This window comes from Silurus meridionalis, chromosome 19 (assembly GCF_014805685.1).
Source record: "Silurus meridionalis isolate SWU-2019-XX chromosome 19, ASM1480568v1, whole genome shotgun sequence".
Lineage (NCBI taxonomy): Eukaryota > Metazoa > Chordata > Actinopteri > Siluriformes > Siluridae > Silurus > Silurus meridionalis.
This window is the reverse complement of record NC_060902.1, coordinates 8,902,530-8,926,752: the sequence shown is the minus strand read 5'-3', so window position 1 is coordinate 8,926,752 and position 24,223 is coordinate 8,902,530. Positions and strand designations below refer to the sequence as shown.

The 24,223-nt window shown below is 38.3% G+C and overlaps 1 protein-coding gene across 1 annotated transcript; it reads right to left on the bottom strand.

Annotated features, from left to right (window-relative positions):
- Positions 1-894: 894 nt before the first annotated feature.
- On the bottom strand, positions 895-12,418 carry cass4 (Cas scaffold protein family member 4). The gene is made up of 7 exons (XM_046874582.1): positions 12,159-12,418; positions 5,464-5,805; positions 4,706-4,786; positions 4,450-4,551; positions 2,993-4,327; positions 2,826-2,903; positions 895-2,500 (listed from the first exon to the last, which is right to left on the bottom strand). The coding sequence occupies exons 1-7, from the start codon at positions 12,162-12,164 to the stop codon at positions 2,087-2,089; spliced, it is 2,358 nt and encodes a 785-aa protein (XP_046730538.1). The 5' UTR covers positions 12,165-12,418; the 3' UTR covers positions 895-2,086.
- Between the last annotated feature and the right edge of the window lie 11,805 nt (positions 12,419-24,223).

The window sequence follows — 24,223 nt, the reverse complement described above, 5'->3', positions numbered from 1 at the left end:
ATAGTCGATCCCAGAAACACTAAAAATACACCAAGCACAATCTAGGGCAATTTATGCTAGCAATGTATCTACTGGCATGTTTTTTAGGAGGAAGGAGGAAACTAGAGAACACAGAGGATGCACAAAAACTGCACACCGACAGTAATCTCAGCTCAGGATCAAATCTCGGATCCTGGAGCTGTGACATGACACCATTGAATCAAAACATATTCATTAACATTGAGGCCATTCTGGTGTGTGATTTGATTTTTGACAGGATTTTTATTCCAGCACCTGCTACTGATTATGAACAAGGTATTTAGCAGTCAGACATAATTACAAATAAAGTCTGAAAACTAGCTATTCTGCTTAAGGTGCAAAAGTCTGCATTCCCCCTTTACTCAGTTCTGGTGTATGAAAATGTGTATAAAAATACCTTTACGTCGCAGCCTATTTATTATCAGTTAATCTTTCCACCCATTAAACATATTTTATTAAAATATTTCCAGTTCATATTTTCATGGTATAAATACCAATGTTTGAAATGAGATGTAAAATGGGATCCAATGATGAGAAGTGGTAGCTCAGTGGTTAAGGATCTGTATTACTTATTACTAATCGAAAGAAGCCCTAGTATCACCAAGCTGCCACTCTTATGCTCTTAATCCTCAGTGCTCCAGGGGGGCTGTATCATGACTGACCCTCCACTCTCATCCCAGCTTCTCAACATCACTAGATATGCAAAAAAATTATTTCACTGTGCTGTAATGTATACGAGGAAAGTAAATACATGTATTCGCACCATGTACTGTGGCTAAATGTGAGAGTGTTTCACTGTAGCGATCTTTCCTGTTCTTTGTTTTGTTTTGTTTTTTTCAATAATTGCACCACATTTATTTAGAAAAACTGGTTATATTTAGTTAAGAAATACATTACAGCCAGAAATTTGGCTAAAATTATTGCAGTTGGTAAAATCACAGCAAATAATTTTTTAAATAAAATGTGACCTCTAAGATGTAAATATTAAAACTGACAATACAATTTGGTGAAATATATTTACACAATGCTCAAAAAGAGACAGAAAGAGTAACCCATCACAAAATCTAAAAAAATATGTATAGTATATTGTCTACAATGTACACACAGTACCTTTCAGTTACCCTTAATGAAAATAAGCAAAATAGATATAAAAATATTTCTAATTCCAATGCAATAAGTAACATTTTGTGTTTAGATATACTTTGAATAGTTTTCTTAATTCATTTAAAATAAAACGTTTAGGTTTTAATTTAGTTTTGTTTTAAATAAAGGTTAGAGGTGATTTGGAGGGCTCTTGATCCTCTCCTCTGTTAGAAACGTTAATACATTTTCAAAGTAACAAGTGACAAACTGCTGCATGTACGCAAACCTTATATTTATTCTCTAGGAAGTGGGAAGAGTTAACGCCAACGCTCACTGTGCCAACATGTTTTTCAAAGAATAACTGTTTTGTTTGCATTTATTTAAAATGTTGCTTAATCTAACAGTCACTTTGGACATATAATCCTATACTTGAAAGAAAAAGTATCTAATTTATTATTATTTAATAATATCTACTGTTATAAAAAACTGCTCTAATGTGAGTGAGTTTTGTTAAAACAAAGCTAAATAGTATAATTATTTTGTCTAATGTATATCTTATATAATCATCTTTACACCTACAACATTTGACAAAAAATAGTGCACATTTTGCTTAAGTGAAAATAACAAACCCTATACTATCTCTAGTTAGCTAGCTCCTGTAGTCTTCTCCTATGCATTTAGACAATGCCACATTTGTATGCTGCTTATGGAACATGCTCCAATCTTAACTTGAGACTAGTGCAAGCCTAACAATATCTCCACCTACTCTGGTATTTTACTGCCTCTACAGTGTTTCTTTAATAAATATGAATTAGACATAGCTGAATGCTTTGCTATCTGATGCCACACATTTTGACATTTTTCTGACACATTTATAGAAGAACTGATGGACAATAAAAATGGGTGAGAACAGCACAATTGCAGAACATGTGGGAATGTTTCTGGCTGAAACCTTTGAAAATACTGTTGTCCTGTCACAGAACCCTCAGGTATCCAGAGACATGCGAAAATGGTGTGCTCTCTGAGCCAGCTCTTTGGCAAAGTCCTGTGCTTCCTGCATTGCCACTTGGTCAGGATAGTGCAGTGCTGCCTTTTTGGTAGCCACTGCCATTTGCTTGAGGAGGGCACACAAGTGGTTACTTTTTTGCAGGATTTCCTGATTGTCCTTCCTGATCTGCGCTTCAGAAAAAAGGGTGTCTATTAGCCTCTGGCCCACCATGATCACCAGTTTACTGTGGGATATGAACTTCTCAGGGGGCTGTTGTTCCTGCAGGCTGGTAATAAACACAGCAATGGCCTTTTTGATGGCCCCGAAATACAGACGGCAGTGGCGGGAAATAACAGGCCTGCTGGGTTGTTGTCTTGTGCTGTCAGCACATGTAGGCTCTGGTTCAGAAGCCTGAAAAATAAGCATAAAAGAAAACATTGAGAGCTTCCAGAACAAGGTTTTATGTGTGTGCATTTGAGTAAGTGTGTGTGTGTGTGTGTGTGTGTGTGTGTGTGTGTGTGTGTGTGTGTGTGTGTGTTCACACCCAAACCGGATGGATGCATTTGTAGTTAAGAAAGAAATGAGCACTTGTGATGAAAGTGTGTTGACCTTGACTTCCGGATTTTACAACAATTTTGCAAGCAAACAAAAATTATGGCCAGGGATCCCAATGACTTTCAAGTCTGCTCTTGTTCAGGATACATAATTGGCACATATAAATGGATAAAATCATTACCTGTTTTCTTTCATTTTCTTCCAATTCACTGGTGTCTATTGCTTCACTTTGCAGTTGCGTTTCAAAATCTGTCTTCGTCTGTAAAAATGATGTCAGACAAAATGTTTAGCTGATTTGTTGAGGCAGATATTCAGATCCTTGTAACATTTTATGAAAATCCTGGTTACCTGAAGTTGTACATAATCCTCATCTCCCTGTGTATCTTGCATTGGATCATGTTTGCTAGGGCTTTTTCTTGCATCTGGTAGACTGGTGTTCTTTGGCATTTCTGGCTCTTTTGGTGAGTTTCTGAACAGAAGCTTGCTGTTGGCGTTGACAATGGACACCAACCGTTTCAGGTCTTCAGGCAAAGTGCGAGCCACCATGACTAAGCGCTCCAACTGATCTGGAGTCTGTGATTGCCTGAGATCCTGAGCCAGGACATCCAAAGACCAGCCCAAATCACCTAGAGCATCCACTGATTTCTGCACAATCAGTCCAGAGTCCTCTACAATAGAGAGCTGCTTCTGCAGCCTGGCCTGCAGGTGAGAGTCAGTCAGCCTCTGTGCATTACCTCTGATATCCAGAGCAAAGTTGAGGAACAAAGTTACTGAGTTGGCCACATCCTCTGAAGCTGCACGAATCTGCTTCAGGTGCTGGCTAAGGTGTTCGCGGTTTCTCCAGCGGCTACTTACAAAGTCCATGAGCTTGGATACAGCCTGACAGACTGATTCCTGGAGTTGCAAAAGCCGTTGGGCTGCTTCCTCTGGGGACAATGTGACCTCCCGCAACGGCTCTGGTGAGGGGGATCCACACATAAGAGAGTCGCATGAGCTCCAGGAAGAGCTGGAGGTGGTAGAGGAGTTGGACACTGTGGAGTTTCTTTGGTTTTCGGAAGTAGACACACCTTTGCCATTCTTTATCTCGTTTTCAATAGGCATTATTCCCCTCTCCTGTAGTTCTCTGGACAATATAACCTTTCTGCCCCATGGTGAACATCCATGAGGATGACCAGGCCTTTGTGCAGGTTTGCATTCCAGAGGTTTAGAAACTCTATATTCCAGAGGTTTAGAAACATTTTCAGAATCAACTGGGTTCACATCTTTCTCATTTGAGAGCATTAGACCATTCATAATGGTTTCTTTTTGGTGGATGCTAGGTGGTACATCATAGATGCTTTCTTTGCTTGGTGGGATGGAGTCTCCTTTTTGTTGTGCTTGCTCACTGCATTTTGGGATATCATAGAGCAACCTGCTAGGGACAGTTGCAAGGCGGACACATGTTGGTAGAGTGTCATAGAGTTCTTTTTCACAATGTGCTCCTTTGGATGGTACTGTGCTATAAAATCCACAGCCACTGCTAGGCTTTTCTGGTGCTACAGGAACATCATATATCTGCTCAAACTTTTGTGGGTTAAGCAAAGTGCTGTAGCTGGAACCAAGGTTTAATTGTATTTCCTTTTTAGAAGGTACAGGAATGTCATAATTGGGTTCTTTGGATGGTGTTGGTGGTACAGCATAAATCTGTAAAACATTAAGAGACCTTGATACAGCGAAGTGGTAAACTGTTATCTTTGTAGTAATCATACATTTTTATTGCAAATATTAAAGACAAACTATAACTGAACACTGTTTTCTGTACATACATTTGCCTCACATGGTTTGTGCACACTGTTGTCCATGATTTCATATGTCTTCTGTATGTTTGTAATTGAAGGTCTCCGATATGTAGGCCGTGGCGTTGGTGACTGTGTTTATGGACAGGAATACATTTTATCATTAACAGCCAATCATGAAAAGAAATAAAATATTGCATGACAGTGTTTGTGACCGATGCAGTGATATTACATCAATAATACTCATCTACTTGTTACATTAAGAAACAATTAAGACAGGTCTTACCGTGTACAAATAGCCTTTTCTCCCAACCATAGGAACAGCATACATATCTGCACCAGGACTGGATCTATCGTCTTTAACCACCTTAAAAAAAATATTAATTTTAACTTTATATCATAGTATTTGTTTCCTTCAGGGAGTCACATTAGGAGCTGTCTTTGGGCACATATTTCCCAAGCTCAGTGTAGGTGCCAACTTAACCCAGTTCTCTAATTAAAGCCACAAAGCACATTCACTAGAAGAGAACTAATGTAAAGGTAATTATTTTCCCTAAAGCAGTAGGGGAAATCAGCAACATGTGGCCTTACAAGCCCCACCCACAGCTGACACTTCCCTATCCCTCTTTTTCATTCTGCTGGTTGTAGTTAATGATGTCTGTAGTCTGTCCTCTATATATTTTATGAGCCCATAAAGATGATCATGCAGAGGCCATGCCAGAGCATCTGCTAGTGCTTTATCCAGCAGGGGTCACCACAAAATTGCCTATTAACCTACAATTGCCTTGCTACCAGGTATTTCTAAAGTAAAATCTAATAACCCAAAAAATCCGATAGACCTTGTACTAGCCTTAATACCAAATTTCAGCTTCTAAATGGTACACATCACATTTAAAAAAAAATTGCTACTTATAGTATACAATGGTACTAATCCTGTCAAAGTTAATGGTTTCATGTTTATTTATAAAATAAATATATTTATATTTATTTAAAAAAAACGCCAACACGCCATTAACATTTCTTCTTAAAAAAAAGTATGTATACCTTGTTTAGAGAGGTGTGTCTCTCCAGTGTTTTAGATTTCTGTGGGAAAAGAACAGGACTGTGCACCATGTTTGTGGATGGCACCTTGTAGAAATGCTCCATGACCTCATAAGTTGGGCTGGCTTCAGATGGACGTGGGATTTGATAAATACTCTCGGAGGGTGAGAGGAGCCGCAGCCGATTGGCCGGTGCAAGGCCTTCCCGGCCATGCAGAGAGCATTTCCACCAGCCCACGCTGCCCTCAACGGTTTGCTCTATCACCACAACAACATCACCCTTGTGGAAGGCCAGTTCATCTGGGCTTTCAGCAGTGTTGTCATAGAGCGCTTTGGCAAAGATGGTCTGGGGAGAAAACGTGACATCATTCACATTCACATTCAATACAAAACTCGGCACAGAGAAAATGCACAGGCACAGGGGTTAACGGAGACGCTAGTGCCTTCCCGGGTTAGTAACAATCAGCAAACAAGGCCTTTGTGTGAAGATGATAATTGGCCCGGCCATAGCTAGGCACTACTAGGAATGTTAGTGACTCCCTCGATTCTTTGTGGCCAGAAACAGAGTTGTGGCCAGAAACAGAGCCTCACAACATTTGAAGTCATAGCCACGTAATCCTTCCTTGGAAAACAGCATCTAAAATCAAGTCTGTTCATAGACACTCCATTCTGAAATGTCTGCTGCTTTTTTATTAATTTGTGTTGACATTCCTTTTTTTATTTGTTGTCTGTAATCTTGTTTCTCTGAATGTCTGACTGTTCAAAAGTAGATAAACATAATAAGGTAATTAAGGTGCAACTGGTTTCACTAGCTAATTCATGAGCATGGCTTTTGCTTCCTGTCACATCATCCGTTGGAGAAATAAAAGGAACTCGTCTCCCCAGTACTTCTCCAAAAAAAAAAGCTCATTTATATTTTAGAAACCCCCAGAATGACTGCAGTTGTAACATTAAAAGCATTATAGCTGTATCATAAGAAAACAAAAGTAAAACAGGCCAGTCCAATACATTAATCTGTAATTGTCATTCAAATTATTGTTCTGCTCTTTATTCAGAAACCTATATAAAAGGTTATGCAGAAATACACACCACCACCTGCAAATTCTAAATTCAGCACAAACATATGCCACATACAATGTGCACCAACACACGCACACATGGACATGCGCACACACTTGCGCACACGTCCCTTTAAACCAGGTCCCATGTGTTCAGAAATTCCTCAGCAGCAACAGTTACACACACTAATACACTCTGCTGTCTGCTTACACCAGTGTAGGGTGTTTAAGCATTTGGTGATTTATATGTGAACACCTACTTGGAATTTAAAAATTAAATCATAGAAAAGGGTGATATGAGTTCACTGTTAGTCAGGTAAAGCAGCTATGGAAACTATCTAAACTGTTTGTGCGTTACGGTGAATCATAGAATAAATTACAAGGAAGTGATGACATGTTACAGCAAAATTAGCGGTGGTCTCAATCCTGGAGTTCTCTACCCACTCTGTCATGTGTCATGCTGTTCACAAGCTGCTCAGAATTCCCCTTTTCTAGTTACATCCGCTGAAAAAAATACTATGTTCAATGTACCCAATGTATGTGTGTTTGTGTGAACATCTACTCATAGGGTGGACAGTGCTAATCTGCTTAGCCTATCCTCACTCCCCACGCGCGACTGCCTTCCTTCCTTAGTCGTCAGCCTCCTGCTGATAAGTCCTACCAGCAGCCTAAATTGGAGCTGGCTTTTTTTGTAGATGAATCTTTAACAACAAAGGCTCTATTGAGCTCAGTAGGCTGACGTGAGAAGCACCTGTTGTACTGCACTGCTTTTAGCATATGAATCACCACTATCAACACCGCTGCACTGTGACTCATGCGACAGGTTTCAGGTGGTGGATAACATGTCTCCCACAAAAAAAATGTGTTACACAAAAAGTGACAAAATTTGTAATATGCTGCCACAGTTTTAGATTCCAGTGTGTCCTATTTACAAAGCAGTGCTTAACTGTTATGTGGAGATGCAGTGTGTGTGTGTGTGTGTGTGTGTGTGTGTGTGTGTGTGTGTGTGTGTGTGTGTATGTGTATACAACTTATATGCATTTGCAGTATACTAATGCTTACTGAGAACATCTCTGTGCGTGTTTGTGTGTGTGTGTGTGTGTGTGTGTGTGTGTGTGTGTGTGTGTGTGTGTGTGTGTGTGTATGCGTGCGTGTGTGTATATATGTTTGCCATGAGTAACCTGTTCCCATTCAGCTGTGAGGTGTTTCTGCGCATGTGTGTTTGTGGGGATAAGGCAGAGACAGTTGGCCTAAACTTTCTTTCTGCAGCTGTCTTTCTCTCCCTCTCTCTCTGAGTCATATGGCCTAATAAGTAGGTTTTAGTGTGGTTAACATGAGAACTATGATATCATGCTTTGACACTACACTAGTGTGTTTGTGTTTCCTTTTTTCTAATCTAATTACAGCTTGCAATGCACTTGTGTTTTAGAAGCATCCTGTAGAAAGGCTGCATTTTCAAATACACCATACAGCAGTAAGCTTTTCGATTTTCTTGTAATTAAAAACAAAACACTGTGTGTGATGTGTGCAGAGATGACAAGCCTCAGAAAAATGTTGAATCCATGACCATATATCGAAAAATTTTCAAAAGCTGCACAAAATGACAAATTTAGCCCAGATCTTTTAAGCATGAGAAAAGGGAGATGACCTGCAATTGGCAATTTGCAGTATCTGCAATTTACCTTTTTATCATCACCTGTTACGGTCATTAATGTAGCCATTACACTTTCTCTAGCCATTTTATTTTATTCAGGGTTAAACTAGAGTCAGAGCTTATCCTGGGAATACTGGGCATGGGGCAGAAGTTTTTTTTTCTGACCCCAAAAGAATAGTTTTTTCCACTCACAACGAAACTTGTGAGTGCCTGAGTGCCTGAGCACAGGGGTGATTCCTGCACCCTAAATTTATATCAACATATGTAATGGGAGTAAGAAAGTCCTGGGCAAACAAGGAGTAAGATAATAAGGATGCAATGCAAAGAATGACAAATACAGGATTAGGAGCCTCAATTTTATGAGAAAAGCTTCAAGAGTTATGTTATGAATGGTCAAACTGTGCACCCAACGTCATCCAGATCAGCTATCTTAGGAACATAAATTAGGTTAAGGAGAGAAGATGCTGAGACTTATGGCCTCTTCAGGCCCCAGCATGTCTGTGTGACTTGCCTTATTAGCTGCCCTGGTATTTCCTGTTTCTGAACTATGACGGGTATCATACACAAATGCCATGTTTCTCAGAGTTTTCTGCATTCTGGGTCCTGTCCCTCCAATGACAATGTATTCCCGATATTTAGATTCGGAAAATAAATGCTGAACAAAAGCTGCAGGCTTCATTTGCAGACTGGACTGACATGATATATGACGTTTCTATTTTTTATGACGACATGCATAACGCACAGAAATGAGACATGCAAAAGATAATTGGCTACTAGTGCAGACCTGGTGTTTCCAAAAGGTGTACAAAGGTGAAATGAAGTGGTGGATTATATATGCTTTCTGGTAGAATAGAGTTTATCCGTAAAATGCATGAATTCATTAGAAACGAGATTCTTTAGGTAAGTGGGCCTTCTGATCGCTTATTGGTTCTTGTGGTTTTGCTTGAAGTTGACTTCCTGGACCTGATGCCTTATGCTTTTGCTGTGCATTCAACCTCACCACAGTTTTAACCTCTTCCTGCACACATGCTTTCCACAGAGAAATGAAAACGTGTGAACTACAATCTGAGCCACAAATGTTATTGCCTTATAATTTGACACACATATGCAGTATATATGATTTCTTGGCAGGATTTCAAAAGAGCTTTGAGTTAGTAAACAGTTAGGTTTAGAAGAGACTAAAACAAAAAAATATTCGGAACAGACAACTGACAATTATAATTTTAGATTAAACATGAGATCATAATCATGAAAAGATCTGAAAGACAAAAGATCCAATCAGTTGCCAGTAGAGTTTGTCTGTCATAGGTAGTTAATAATAATATATGAGAAAAGCAATTTTCAAACTGTTAGTTATTAATAATTACATTTTGCAGCTAGTTCTGAGTGCGTTGGTCGATTTAAACGCAATAACTATTAACAATGGTTAATATAAATATTTAAAAATCCAAATAAATACAATGTATAAATATGAGTACAGGATTAATGAGACTGAAAGTGAAAAGCCAGAAGGTGTGTGAACATGCAGCATGCAGGCTAAAGGTATTTCATGGTTGTTCCACAGTGTGAAAAATTATTAGAAGAATAAAAAAAACTTTGGGACATGTGATGCTTTTAGGATAAAATAATTAAATAGTACTACAAATTCTACTCATCTAATATGATTTTCTTTGGATTTTAACTAGCTCTAAAACATTCATCATGATTAACAATTAGCCAAGTTAAACAGATGCAAGAAATTCCAGGCAACTGATGTTACCAGCAAATTCAGTAGATTGATTTAATTGCACAAAATGATTAACTGATGTAACAAATGCATAAGCAATGCATAAATGCTTAAATGGACATCCTTGTAATTTCCTGGATAAATAAAAGCTAATCAGTGTTAATATAATTAGGGATCTTCACAATGATAACTGTGTCAAAACATCAAAGCAAAAATCAGCTTCCATGCTTCAGGTCATCACATATTCAGTGCAGTCCGCAGCCCACATTTAGAACTAATCTTAAAGTTCAACTTTCAAAAGTTGAACTGTTAACATATCTAACTATTCAGTGTAGATTTGAGTTGCATTTCCCCGTCAGGATAGCACAACCGATTAGCAGAGCTAATTGCTAATATGACTAAATTTATGACTACAACAAGTTGAAGTAGAACTCCTGATCTGATTAAGCCATTCACTCTGACTCCTGACACTGACATTAGTACCAGCTGTTTACTAGGACACTTGCTGGATTACACACAACCTCCTACAACTATAGCCTACAAAACAACACTCTGGACATACAGACAAAGATGAAGACAAACATCTAAACACCCAGATGACCATACAGGAATCAGTTTAGACACAGATAATTTAAGTAGTTGCTAAATATACCAAAGTATGCACTACGTTCACTGCAACTGACGCATGAATCATGGAAACTCACGCATGGTAAGAAAAAGATGGGAAATGAAAGTAGTTGCAAAAATACTCAGTAATTTATTTCGTGAGGACGCAATAGGATGATTTTAATCTTTGTTGACACACAGAAATGTTAGGCTAGAAAATTCAAGGTTTATAAACTGATGGCAAATTGAATAACTCTTAATATATCCATAATGAAGATAGTAAGATAGTATATATATATATATATATATATATATATATATATATATATATATATATATATATATATATATATATATATATATATATATATATATGTGTGTGTGTGTGTGTGTGTGTGTGTGTGTGTGTGTGTGTGTGTGTGTGATATTCTAAAAAGTTAAAATGCCTTCAATGTAAAAATGTACTGCATAAAAATGTATATACAATATATGAACCATAAACACAAGGCCATAAACTGCGAACAAGCTGATCAACTTGGTTCTTTTTCATGCTTCTATACAATACTATACAAGCCTAAAATCTAAAAACTGTAAAATGCTGTTAAAACAACAACAAAACATTCCAGAGAAAAATTAAATAAACAATTAGAGTGTCTGAGACTTTTTATATCAGTCTGATAGAGCAGCCTCTGCCTAACATTTGGCCCAGATTAATGATTTCCCCTTGTCTGCAAGTTGATTTCACAGTTTCTGATGGAAAGCATCTAGTTAACAACACTCATAAAGTCTCAGTCTCAGCATTCTCTCTGTCTAAGCCAAAGGGTCATATTACACTGCACTAGTTTGGGACCTAAACAAGGCTTGAAGGGGGTTGTGGGGAGATGGGGAGAGGGGGTTGAAAGAAGGTCAGTGGGGTGCCTGGGCTCACAGAACATCCAAAAGAGTTATATACTGACAGCTGGAGGTCCAGGAACAAAATATGGTGCTCATAAACTCATGAGAAAAATACATATTTCTCTAGTCCTTTAAAATGAGAATTGAGTTAATTGACCAAAATAATTCCTATGTTTTAGTATTGATTCAGCCAACAAAGCTTCATATTATAATGTAATAATTAGAGGTATTGTGAGAAAACTGTGTATTGGTGGTTAAGGGATATGAATGCACAACCTTCCAGGCACTAACAATTCTGACCTGTCAAAGTAAAATAGTGAATGGGCTGCAACTCTACCTGACATACCCACAAGCAAACTATTAGGATTGAATAAAAAATAAAAAATTTGAATGATCAGATTGGAAGCTGAATTATTCATTATTATTATTATTCACAAAAGAGTTCATTATTTCTTCTGTTCAGTTTTAAGTTAATTCAATTCCCCTGCAATTCAATTTAAAAACCATTCTTTGTTCTATTCCATAATACACTTTAACACAACTACAATGTATCAGGTTCCCATATCTGCAGCAAACACTGGCTACTTATAGAAACAAATTATTGTGAGGTACATAAAGGTCAACAAAGTCACAGAGGATTATATAAACCTTTAGGTTTTGTATGTAAAAATGGTTCAGGTTTTTATGAAAAAATAAATAAAAATAAATAAATAAATAAATAATAAAAATGTATAATAATAATATATATATACAGTCCTTACCACCATTTTTGATGAAAAGTACAATTCCACTCAGAGGTAAATTCAGAGCTCAAACATGCCTGACAGATAAATTGAAGTCTGCTCCTCTCAGTAAAACAATCACTTTGTAGCTGTGTATCTCTCTCTCTCATTTTCTTTCTCACACACACACACACACACAGTCTGAGACTAGACTTTTAAGGGGCGGAGCAGAGAAGCATGCCTCTATATCATACACTCTGTCTAGCAAACGTATGCGAGACGTCATTCTCTCCACTTTTCAGCTAAAAACCTCAAGATCTAAGTTGTCAATCGGTGAACTCCGTCCTTGTGGTAATTATTTCCTTTGTGAAAAGCAGAAGTTAGCCTCCTGAGTTCTGCTAGTTTCAATACCTTCAAGTATTTGTGAAAAATGTTGACAGTACTCTGTTTTGAAATTTTACATTCCGTGGGAATTTTTGTCCTGCTTTTGTTTCGTTGGAGCTCTGTGTCTGGGTGATTTATTTTGATGGCTTTATTTTAAAGCCTTGCATTCCCAGGCATCTCAGCTTTGCTGTCAGGACACACACAATGAAACAAAGTCTTAAGAATGACCTGCTTGGGGGGTGGGAGGCATAGAGAGGAGACATTAGAGGAGATTTTACTCTGACAGACTGATGTGTGAGCCAGTGTGAGACACACACTTTCATTTTCGTATTTACTCACCAAATTCATTGTGTTGACAAGATTGACATGCATTTGTTTATTTGACAAATACTTTATTCTGAGACGATTTGGTAGTGTGACAGAGTCTAATCCAGGAGAGAGCTGAGCATTTAAGGCGTAATGGCATTCCTGGGATTAAAACTTATAACCTTATAAAATTTACTACAGAAACGTAACTGCTAAGCTCCCAATGCAAAACAGGAAAGAAAGCACCATATATCAGATGTTCTATCAAGAGTTCTAAGTATCAGTAAGTATGAATTACTTTTAAATCTGGCATTAATCTCAATAAGCAACTCCTCAGTGATGCATCTCTGGTCTGTACAAATAAAGAACAATCACGACAACGACAACTAACTGCAGTCCATCTGTGATTTAATGTGAATGTAAAATATTAAAGTGTACTATAATGATGGCTGTAAATTATTATAATTTTTCTTTCAAAAACAGTGTATCTTTTTATTTCAAGTTTTTTATTCCTCCTATAGGACAGAAACAAAATCACATTTGTGTCTAGTTTACAATTTCATGTCAGGTGATTAATCTAATGTTGTAGAAAAATTATTCCTGAACCAAGAAATAATTTGTTATAAGGAGTTTTTGGTTTACCAGCTTTAAACAGTTGTTTTTGGTTTTTGTTATACCAGCTTTAAACAGTAGTGTAAGTCATATTTATTTATAAGTCAAGTCAAGAAGCTTTTATTGTCATTTCAACCATATATAGCTGATGCAGTACACAGTAAAATGAAACAACGTTCCTCCAGAACCCTGGTGCTACATAAACAATATAAAGCTACATAACAGAAAACACAGAGCTAAGGACTAAAGTAAGCGTCCTCGCCACATAAAGTGCATCGTGTGCAACCTGGTGCAAACAGTGCAAGACAGACAGTGCAAGACAACACAAGACAGTGTAAAACCAGTAAATGCCAATAAACCTACTTTATAAAAACAAAAGGGTGTGTGCAAAACAGCAATAGCAGCAGTCAGAAATTTGTGCAAAAACAGCATGTAAACAGTTTGTAGTAATGAAGTGATATAATATGGGTGGTGCTGAAGACATGGATGTGTGAAGTGAGTACGAGTGTGTGTTGAGTCTGGGTTGTACAGATCAGTCATACAGTTTAGTCACACATTTTGTGTGTGTGTGTGTGTGTGTGTGTGTGTGTGTGTGTGTGTGTGCACATGAGTTTTAGTTCATTTCTGTGTTGAGGAGCCCGATGGCTTGAGGGAAGAAACTGTTACACAGTCTGGATAAGGCGACCCGAATGCTTCGGAACCGTTTCCCTGTTTGCAGGCGGGTGAAGAGTGTGTGTGACGGGTGTGTGGGGTCATCCACAATGCTGTTGGCTTTGCGGATGCAGCGTGTGGTGTAAATGTCCATGATAGAGGGAAGAGAGACTCTGATAATCTTCTCAGCTGTCCTCACTATCCTCTTTAGGGTCTTGCGATCCGAGTTTCCAAACCAGGCAGTGATGCAGCTGCGCAGGATGATCTCAATGGTCCCTTTGTAGAACGTGGTCAGAATGAGGAGAGGGAGATGAGCTTTCCTCAGCCTTCTCAGGAAGCAGAGGCTTTTTTGGTGATGGAGCTGGTGTTTAGTGACCAAGTAATGTTCTCTGACAGATGAACACCAAGGAATTTGGTGCTCTTGACGAACTCCACAGAGGAACCATCGATGATCAGTTGAGAATGGTCACTCTGTGACCTCCTGAAGTCCACAACCTTCTCTTTTGTTTTGTCAACGCTCAGAGACAGGTTGTTTGCGCCACACTAGGCTGTTAACCATTGCACCCCCTCTCTGTATGCTGACATCGTTCTTGCTCATGGGACACAACACGATGGCGTCATCTGGGAACTTGATGATGTGATTTGAGCTGTGCATTGCTACACAGTCGTAAGTCAGAAAAGTGAACAGCAGTGGACTGAGCACACAGCCCTGAGGGGCCCCAGTGCTCAGTGTGGTGGTGCTGGAGACGCTGTTTTTCGATCCGGACTGAATGAGGTCTCCTAGTCAGGAAGTCCAGGATCCAGTTACAGAGGGAGATGTTCAGGCCCAGTAGGCTCAGCTTCTCAATTAGGTGCTGAGGATTGATTTTGTTGAATGCTGAGCTGAAGTCTATAAACAGCATATGAGTCCAGGTGAGTGAGGGCCAGATGAAGGGTCGTGGAGATGGCTTCGTCCGTAGATCGGTTTGGAGGATACATGAACTGCATGGGGTCCAGTGAGGGTGGAAGCTGGGTCTTGATGTCCCTCATTACAAGCCTCTTGAAGCACATTTATCACAATGGGTTTGAGTGTGACAGGACGATTGTCATTGAGGCAGGAGACTGTATAATTCTTTGGCACAGGAATGATGGTCGTCGTCTTTAGGCACGTAGGAACAAGGTGGCTGCTCAGGGAGATGTTGAAGATGTCAGTGAAGACATCCGCTAGCTGTTCTGCACATTCCCTAAGCACTCTGCCATGAATGCTGTCTGGTCCAGCAGACTTCCGTGGGTTAACTCTCCATAAATAGTTTTCCTTACTTCAGCTGTGGTTAGACAGAGCACCTAGTCACTGGGAGGAGGAGTGGTCTTCCTCGCTGTCATTTTGTTCTGAACCTCAAATCGGGAGTAGAAGTCGTTCAGCGCATTTGGGAAGGAGGCATCACGGTCACAAGCAGGTGAAGTTGTTTTTTAGTTTGTGATTGCCTGGATGCCATGCCAAATGCATCAGGGTCTCTCCGCTGTCCTGGAAGTGCCCGTGGATTCTCATGGCGCTTCGCCTCTCTGATATCATGGAACAGTTTGCCGGACAGACGAGCCCTCCAGAGGGTGGTGCGTTCAGCTGAACGACCATCCACACCGAGCTCCGTAACCTGCAGGACATCTACAGCACTCGGTGCCGGACCAGGGCCAGGAAGATTGTGAAGGACCTCAGCTATCCCAACAATAGACTATTTTCTTTGTTGCTTTTAGGGAAGCGCTTCCGCTCCTCGAAAGCAAACACAGAGAGAATGAGGAGGAGCTTCTCCCCACAGAACATTTGGAGTTTAAACCAGGAAACACCCAGGATCTAGTACTGGACCTCTTTCTCCATCTTCATCTTTTTTTGCACTATGACACTTCAACTCTGGACTTGAACAGCACAGTGCCACTTTATACCACACCATACTGCACATGGACACTTTAAGGACAATCACTAAATCACTTTAATTTGTACAGTCAATATCTACCATACGCATCTATGTATAAACATATATTTTCACATGTATTTTATATTTTAATTTATCTATCCTCCCTTTTTTGGTTTTATTTTTATCCTTATTTCCATTCCTTTTTATGCTTGAATGCTGGACAGACGTAAAAAGCATTTCACTGCATGTCATACTCTGTATGTATGTGTATGTGACAAATAAAATGTGATTTGATTTGACTTGAACTTTACCTCAGAGAGTGTAAAGAACTCACCATTTACATCAACAACAAACTGATCAGTCAAATAAGACCTAAGCCAGGAGAGAGCTGTTCCCTTTATACCAACACTATTTTGTAGTCTAGCAAGGAGGATATTATGATCAGTGGTGTCAAAAGCTGCAATCACCATGATGACCAAAAACCCTGATCAGAGGTCAATAACAGGCCATTTACCAGTTTAAACAGTGTTATTTCTATGCTATGATATTTCCCTGGTGGTCTAGTGGTTAGGAGGTGGCGCTCTCACAGATGCGGCTCGGGTTCGATCCCTGGTCAGGGAACCAACCCCAGCCACTCTTAGTGCCGGTCCCAAGCTCGGATAAATGGGGAGGGTTGCGTTAGGAAGGGCATCCAGCGTAAAAAAAAATAAAAATAAATAAACTTGCCAAATCAAACATGCGGATGATCGGCTGTGGCGACCCCTAATAGGAGAAGCTGAAAGAAAGTTTTTATTTCTGTGCTATGATAAGGCCTAAATCCTGACTGGTACATTTAAAAAATGTCATCCCTTAGTAGGTGTGAGCATAACTGCTGTGCTACAACCTTCTCTAAAATCTTGGAGATAAAGGGCAGGTTTTTAAAGATTTAGGTACATAACCAGTTCTAATAGAATAATTTTATATTTTTAGAACAGGTTCAACTACTTCTCGAATGATCTTTTTGAAGAAACTTGCAAGCAAAGGATCTAGAGCACAAGTTAATGGTTCTGATGAGGAAATAAAATAAATTAATTTACAGTTGCACCTCTGTTATTTGTTTGTGATTCCTCTTTTAGTCAGGCATATCTGTGCAATTATAGAAAAAAGCATTAAGCAGTTTCTATACTCAAAACTCTGTAACCTTAATAAACACCATTAGCATGTGTGGAGATAAAAGGGGAAAGAGGCAACATCTGTGGTTGATTATGTTATTTTAGGGCCAACAGGCATGATAATTTCCTCTTTCAGTAGCTTGCGTGTGGAGCAAGAGAATGGTTGCAAGAACCAACATGTGCAGACTTATAAATATGACATATATTAAAGTCATGTAAGCCTTCACTGAAAATGCACTGGCAAGTATATTGAAACCAAAATGATTGTTATAAAAAAAAATAATAATAATGTTAAAATTTGTTGTAAAACTGTTGTAACCCTATGTCAACCTATCATCAATTGCCTGTGTTTATTATTATTATTATTATTATTAAAACATTTTTTTTACATATAAAACAATTAGTTGGGTTCATTTATTTTAATTGGTTGAGTGACATTGTTTATATTTACTAACATACAGAGAGACAGCCATAGTCGACCTGTCCCATAACTCTAGACTACAGTTTCATCAATGATTCAAATCATGCTGTAAACCTTACATTTTTAAGAACATATTAACATAGTATTGGATGAGTAAAACTCTATAGGCAAAAACTGCATATAAAGCAATCCAATACCAAGATCACAAATGAGGATCTTGAAACAATTATAAGGAACTGCATTCTCATTGGCTATTTGAATACATTTACAAATTAGTAAATAATATCAATATTTTTTTTATTAAATTTTATTCCAGCAGTAATGCACTTTTTTCAAGCTGGTAAGACTTTCATACTATTAGATATTAGCCAGTTCTCAAGAATCTAGAATTGAGAGCTGCGTGATACAAATCGCCCAAGTTGTACATATGCCAAGAATTTAGTCTATGTTTAGTCTATGTTAAGAAAATGTTTATATCTAGACACAGTATACGGTCCAAAGATTGTAGTCACCTGACCAATTACCCAACTGTGCTTGCTGTCCACTCTCATAGGAAGTTTTTTTAACTAGAATTTGGAAAGTTTCTCTGGGGATTTGTCTATTCACCCATTAGCACGGTCTGGCAGTGAGATTGAACGAGGAGACCTGGAGGACAGTTAGAGATACAGTAAAACATTTGGGTTTAAATTCAAAGATAAACAAATAGACAATAGTTCAGATGTTCAGCTTTTTTACATCTTCTTAACAGTTTCAGTAGATGTGTTAATCAAATTAAAACAAGCTACTATTTGTTATAAACCTTCTATTTTTGTCCCAAAATATCCTAGAAAGGAATAACCCACTGGTGTACTAACAAGCAGACATCAAACAAGTTGGCCAAGGTCATTGACATAATCAACAATCTCCACAGGGCAGGGATTTATGGATCCCAATCCACTGTTCAAGAAAGATTTGGGGCAGAAATATCTAAACCATACAACAATATGCACTTATTAAAAGAATATGGGTGCTAGATCACAAATAAATTCACAGGGGAATACAGACATACAACACACAAGTATAATAAACAAGACTAACCTTTACCAAATTAAGGTCAATGGGTGGAGAAAGCAAAGATTTATCCATGAGCTGAAACATACAGTATGAGCTCATAGGTAAAATGTGGTGGAAGAAGTGTCATGACTTGCCCTGGGATGGCTGCTTCTGGAACAGGTTCGTTGATCTTTACTAATGATGTAAGTCATGATGGTATCAGCAAAATGAATAGAATAGCCTTTATTTGTCACATATACATTAGAGAACAGTGAAATTCATTCTTCGCATATCCCAGCTTGCTCGGAAAGTGGGGTCAGAGCGCAGGGTCGGCCATGATACGGCGCCCCTGGAGCACAGAGGGTTAAGGGCCTTGCTCAAGGGCCCAAGAGTGGCAGCTTGGGTTCCGATCAGTAACCCAGCACCTTCACCACTGAGCTACCATTCCCCATTCAAGTCTACAGAAACATTCTGACAATTTACAGAGAAACACGTTCAATCTACTTCGTAAGGACTTTATCATATGGCAAGAAATGACCCAAAACACACTGCCAACACAACAAAGGAATTCATCAGGAGGAAAATGTGGACGGTTTCAAACTGGCTAAGTCAATCAGTAGAGACTCCCACCCCATTTACAACCCTAATTCCAAAACAAGTTAGACGCTGTATAACATGTAAATAACAACTGAATGCAATCATTTGTAAATGCTACAAAATTTTCAATACACAACAGAACACAGAAAACATATCAAATGTTGAAAGTGTGAAAATGTAGCATTTTAAGGAGAAAATGTGTTCATTTTTAATTAAGGGGGCTACAAAAGGCTGGAAAGGTAAGTGTCACAGTATAAACAGCTGACGGAACATTTTGTGACTAATTAGGTAAATAACCAATAACATCAATAGCATGATTATTTTTTTTTTTTTTTTAAGATTGTCTTAGAGTGGAAGAGTCTTTCAGAATTAAATATGGGTAGAGTTTCTCCAATCTGTGAAAAACTATGTATACAAATCTCTGTGCTTAAGAACCAAGGGCAAACATTTGTATTGGATGCCTGTGATCCTGATAATTTATTAATTGAAATCAATGCATGGGCACAAAAACACCACCAGAAATCATTGTCTGTGAATGGAGCTTGCTGTTTCATCAACAAATCCAGGTTAAAGCACTACCGTGGAAAGAAAGAATGAACATTATCAGAAATCCTTTAGGACAAAGCTCATTTAATACGGACTCAGGTAAATTGGGAAACTATTCTGTGCTCAGATGATTCAAAATGTGAAATTATTTTTGGAACCCATGGACAGTAGTGGTTCAGTGGTAAAGACTCTGGGTTACTGATTGTAAAGTGAAGGGTTCAAGCCCCAGCAACGCCAAGCTGCCACTGTTGGGCCCTTGAGCACGGCACATCCTCTAGGGGTGCTGTGTCTTACTCTGACAAGCTGGGATATGCTGAAACTATAATTTTCCTTTGGAAATAATAATGTAAAAAAATAATCAGTACTCAGTTCTAAAGGCTACATCTCTGATAGTATAATGTGGATAGCACATCTGGAAAGACCTGCCTGCAGTCCAGACCTTTCACCATTGCACATATATGGTATGTAGCAGATACCTGTATCCATACCCTTATTACAGTTAACTCATTCATACAACTGAGCTGCTCAAGGGCCTAACAGTCACAGCTGGGCAGTGCTGGAATTTGAACTCACAACCTTCCGAGCAGAAGTCCAATGTCTTAACCACAAAGCTACCACTTCCCTTACCCCAAAAACAAACAAGAACTGAAAGAAGTTAGGAAAAAAAACATGAAGTTTTCTTTATGGTTTTTCTTTCATATTCTCTGGTCTGATGCAGATATTGTAAGCAAGGGATTTGCAACTTATAACTGTGGGTTACTTTTGCTTACATAAACGGACTATTCTCAAGGGACAAAACTATAGAAATAAAACTTAATAGAAGAAGTATAGAAAACGAAAAAATGTTAGTGTAGCTTGTATAGAGGTACAGATTTACTGTCCTCTGAAAATAACTCAACATACAGCCGTTATAAAAAGCTGGCAACAAAAGTGAGTACATTTGAGAATTAGAATTGTTGATCTTCACAAAGATGCCCAGGCTGTAAGATGATCAGTAACACCCTGAAACTGAGTTACAGTACAGTGGTCAGGTTCATACAGAGGTTTTCCAAGCCGGGTTCCACTTAGAACAGGCCTCGCAAGGGTCCATCAAAGAAGTTGAGTGTTTGTGCTGTACGTGAGGTGTAGAAGCTGCTTCAAAAAACAGACACACGAGTGCTGCAGCATTGCTTTAGAGGTTGCAGAAGTGGAAGGTCCACTTGACATACGCCGCATACTGCAACTAGTCGGTTTACATAGCTGTCGTCTCAGAAGAAAGTCTCTTCTGAAGCTGGCTCACAAGAAAACCTACAAACATTTTACTGAAGACGACCTGTTTAAAAGCATGAATTACTGGAACCATGTCCTGTGGTCTGAAGAAACCTATAGATAAACTTTAACATTGGTAAAGATTATCAAGAAAATTGTGTGTTGCCTACAGTCAAGCATGGTGGTGGTAGCATGATGTTCAGCGCTGGTGAATTCTATGACCAGGAGGATTAAGGCAGTAAAAAATAACAATGGTGCTCACACAAAATATTGACACTTGGACATGTTCACTTAGGGCAGGGGAGTCAAACTCAGGCCCGCGGGTCAGGTGTAATTATATTTGGCCCGCGAGATCTTATCAAATGTGTATTAGAGCTGCCCGCCAGTGTATAGCGCATACACCGCTAATACTACAAATCCCAGAATGCTTTGTTAGTGCGTTGGCGCGTCAGTCGAGACCGCTGAAAAACTCCGCCTACTCAGCGCTGAATTTACCCCGTGATTTACTGACTTTGAAACCCAGAAATGCAGATTTAATCTTCTCAGTAATCCGTTTGTGGTTGACTTTGAAAGCGCACCAACCAACCTCCAAATGGAGCTGATTGAACTCCAGTTTAGAGACACGATCAAGTCAAAGTACGACTCTGTGTGTGCTGCACAGTTTCCATGTTTCTCCCTGACACACTGCTCCAACTCCGTGCCCAAGCTGCTCAAATCCTCTCTGTGTTCTGCAGCACATATCTGTGTGTGTAACTGTTCTCTTTAATGAAGATAAACACCACTCAGGAGTCTCACTGATGAACATCTTCACTCTATCCTGAGGATTTCCTCAGCTCAGAGCCTAAACCCAGACATGATGCAGGTATCTGCTTCAACCAATCAGAGTAAATCAGAGTGTAAAAACTGAGCTTTGATGAATGATGTCTTTATGCACTTTTTCTACTCCAAGGCATGAACTGGTTATAGTTGAAAGGTTGTTTTTTTAATTGAAGGAACGTATTATTTTTGGTTGTTTTGTTGTTGCCCTGTGAAAAAAAGTTTTACATTAAAAAGGAATTCGAAAGGCTATAGATAAATAGATAGATAGATAGATAGATAGATAGATAGATAGATAGATAGATAGATAGATAGATAGATAGATAGATAGAGAGAATGATAAGAAACGAATACCCTGATGTGTGATTTATTTAAAATGTAATTTCTCATGTGTTTATAATATTAAACACAGATATAAATATAAATATATAAATATATACAGATATCACAAATGTGTGGCCAAGCAAAACCACAGATGGTAATAACAGAAACACAGTGAGAGCTGCAAAGAAAAAGAAAAAACAAAAGTGGGGTCAACAACCTCCACAACCTATCTTCTTCTTCTTCTTTCGGCTGCTCCCATTAGGGGTCGCCACAGCGGATCATCCGAACCTCCACAACCTATATATATATATATATATATATATATATATATATATATATATATATATATATATATATATATATATATATGTGTGTGTGTGCGTGTGTGTGTGTGTGCGTGTACTGGAAATTAAAAGCTAGAATTGTTTTTAATTTTGATATGTATATTTTTTAAATCTCAAAATACAAAATAATTGCACACACTATTCCCACGCTTTCAGAAGGGACCATATCGCTTATGTAAAATCTTGATGCCATTATTACTGGGTCTTGCACATCTGTGCTGTTGAAATCTGATTGCTCAATTAAAAAAATGTTACCATTTCACTGGTAGCCTGTACTTCAGTGTGATTGGTTTGGCTGACACTCCACACAGTCTAAGGCAACTAATGAATTTAATAAAAACTGTTTTTATTTAAAAGACAATAAATGATGTGTTAAAGCTTACAGCTTTCTGTTCGATGTTTCTTTCACATTTAGAGGAGTCTCCAGGGTCAACACTTTGTAACAGGAGTTTGCACTTTTGGTTTTCTCAGTAACAGTGTTAACTCTAACAGAAGTTGAAAACAGAAGCTGGTCAGAGAGGAAATGACTGCTGTAATAATGTATAGGAACTTACTTGTTTCATAATACAAAGCATTCACAATTATGAATGAATTAAAAGTATGCCATTCTTTAATAAATATAGAAAAAGTTGTTTTGGGAAAGTAATCAGCTTCAGGCTGGCAGCAGTAACTCCATTTTGTGTGCTTTCCATTATTTTGATGTTTTAGTCCTTCCTTTTTTTCAGGTTGTAATGCTAAGACACTTGGACTAGCATTTTATTTCAATAGCAGCAGAATGATGTCTAATGATGTATTATTTCAAAATACTGAATTCCAGCAGATCAGCTTAAGCACTACACTAAATTCGAGTTAACAAAGTGTAAATATTGAAAAATGTATTTTTTTTTACTGTACAATTTCAGTTGCTGTTAATAAATTTTACCTGCTTTGTAAAGAGGCCAACCACATGGTATTTGTGTCATGCTTGTAGCTCATCAGTCAGAACCAGACTGCCTAGAAGTACTAAAAGGAACAAGCTATACAGATCACCAAGCCACAACCATGTCATTAGTTGCAGACAGATGTGCGTGTTTGCTGATTAATAGTCAGAGGAAAGAATGGTATCAGTACAGATCAGGAACAATGGTATAACTCAGTTTCATTTAAACCACACACACAGCACACAACACACGCTTTATACACATCTGGGTTAAAGCAGTTATTTGAATTTAAACTCTGATTTAATTGTCTTCAACATTGTTATTTATTATAGCGATTTATTTAAATTATTTTATAATTAACTGGCGATTTCTGGATTTAAAGTCTAATAAAAGGTTAATTCACTAATAATGACACTACATTCAACTTTAAAATGCTCATATTTACAATATTTACAATATATCGGTGTGAATGAATGAATTAATCAGTTATAGAGCTTTAACCAATATTCAGTGTTAGTGATATTCATTCAGAATCCCTGGTCAAGTTCATGCAGGATCCAAAGCATATCGTGGGAACGGCCCATGGATGAAATCCCAATCCAGCACAACACAACATACACACATTTATTTATACCTACAGCAATGGAACCATGCCAATCCACCTCCTGGCATGTTTTGGGGGTTTTCATAGAGAACAAAGAGAAATGGAAAAACTGGTACAGCATTAAATCAAACCAGCAGTACCGCAGTACAATAAACTGAAGTTGAAAATATAGTGTTTAAATTTAGATCCGTTTAGTTGAAGTATGTGCTGAACTGAAATGGATTAGCAGCAAAATAAACAATTATTTTTTTTTTTTAAG

Excerpts from the sequence above, each read along its gene's own strand:
- cass4 (XM_046874582.1), bottom strand. Across the intron at positions 4,787-5,463 it reads GACACACCTCTCTAAACAAG|GTGGTTAAAGACGATAGATC; the intron begins GTATACATACTT and ends ATTTTTTTTAAG. Across the intron at positions 2,501-2,825 it reads AAGAAAATGAAAGAAAACAG|GCTTCTGAACCAGAGCCTAC; the intron begins GTAATGATTTTA and ends CTTATTTTTCAG.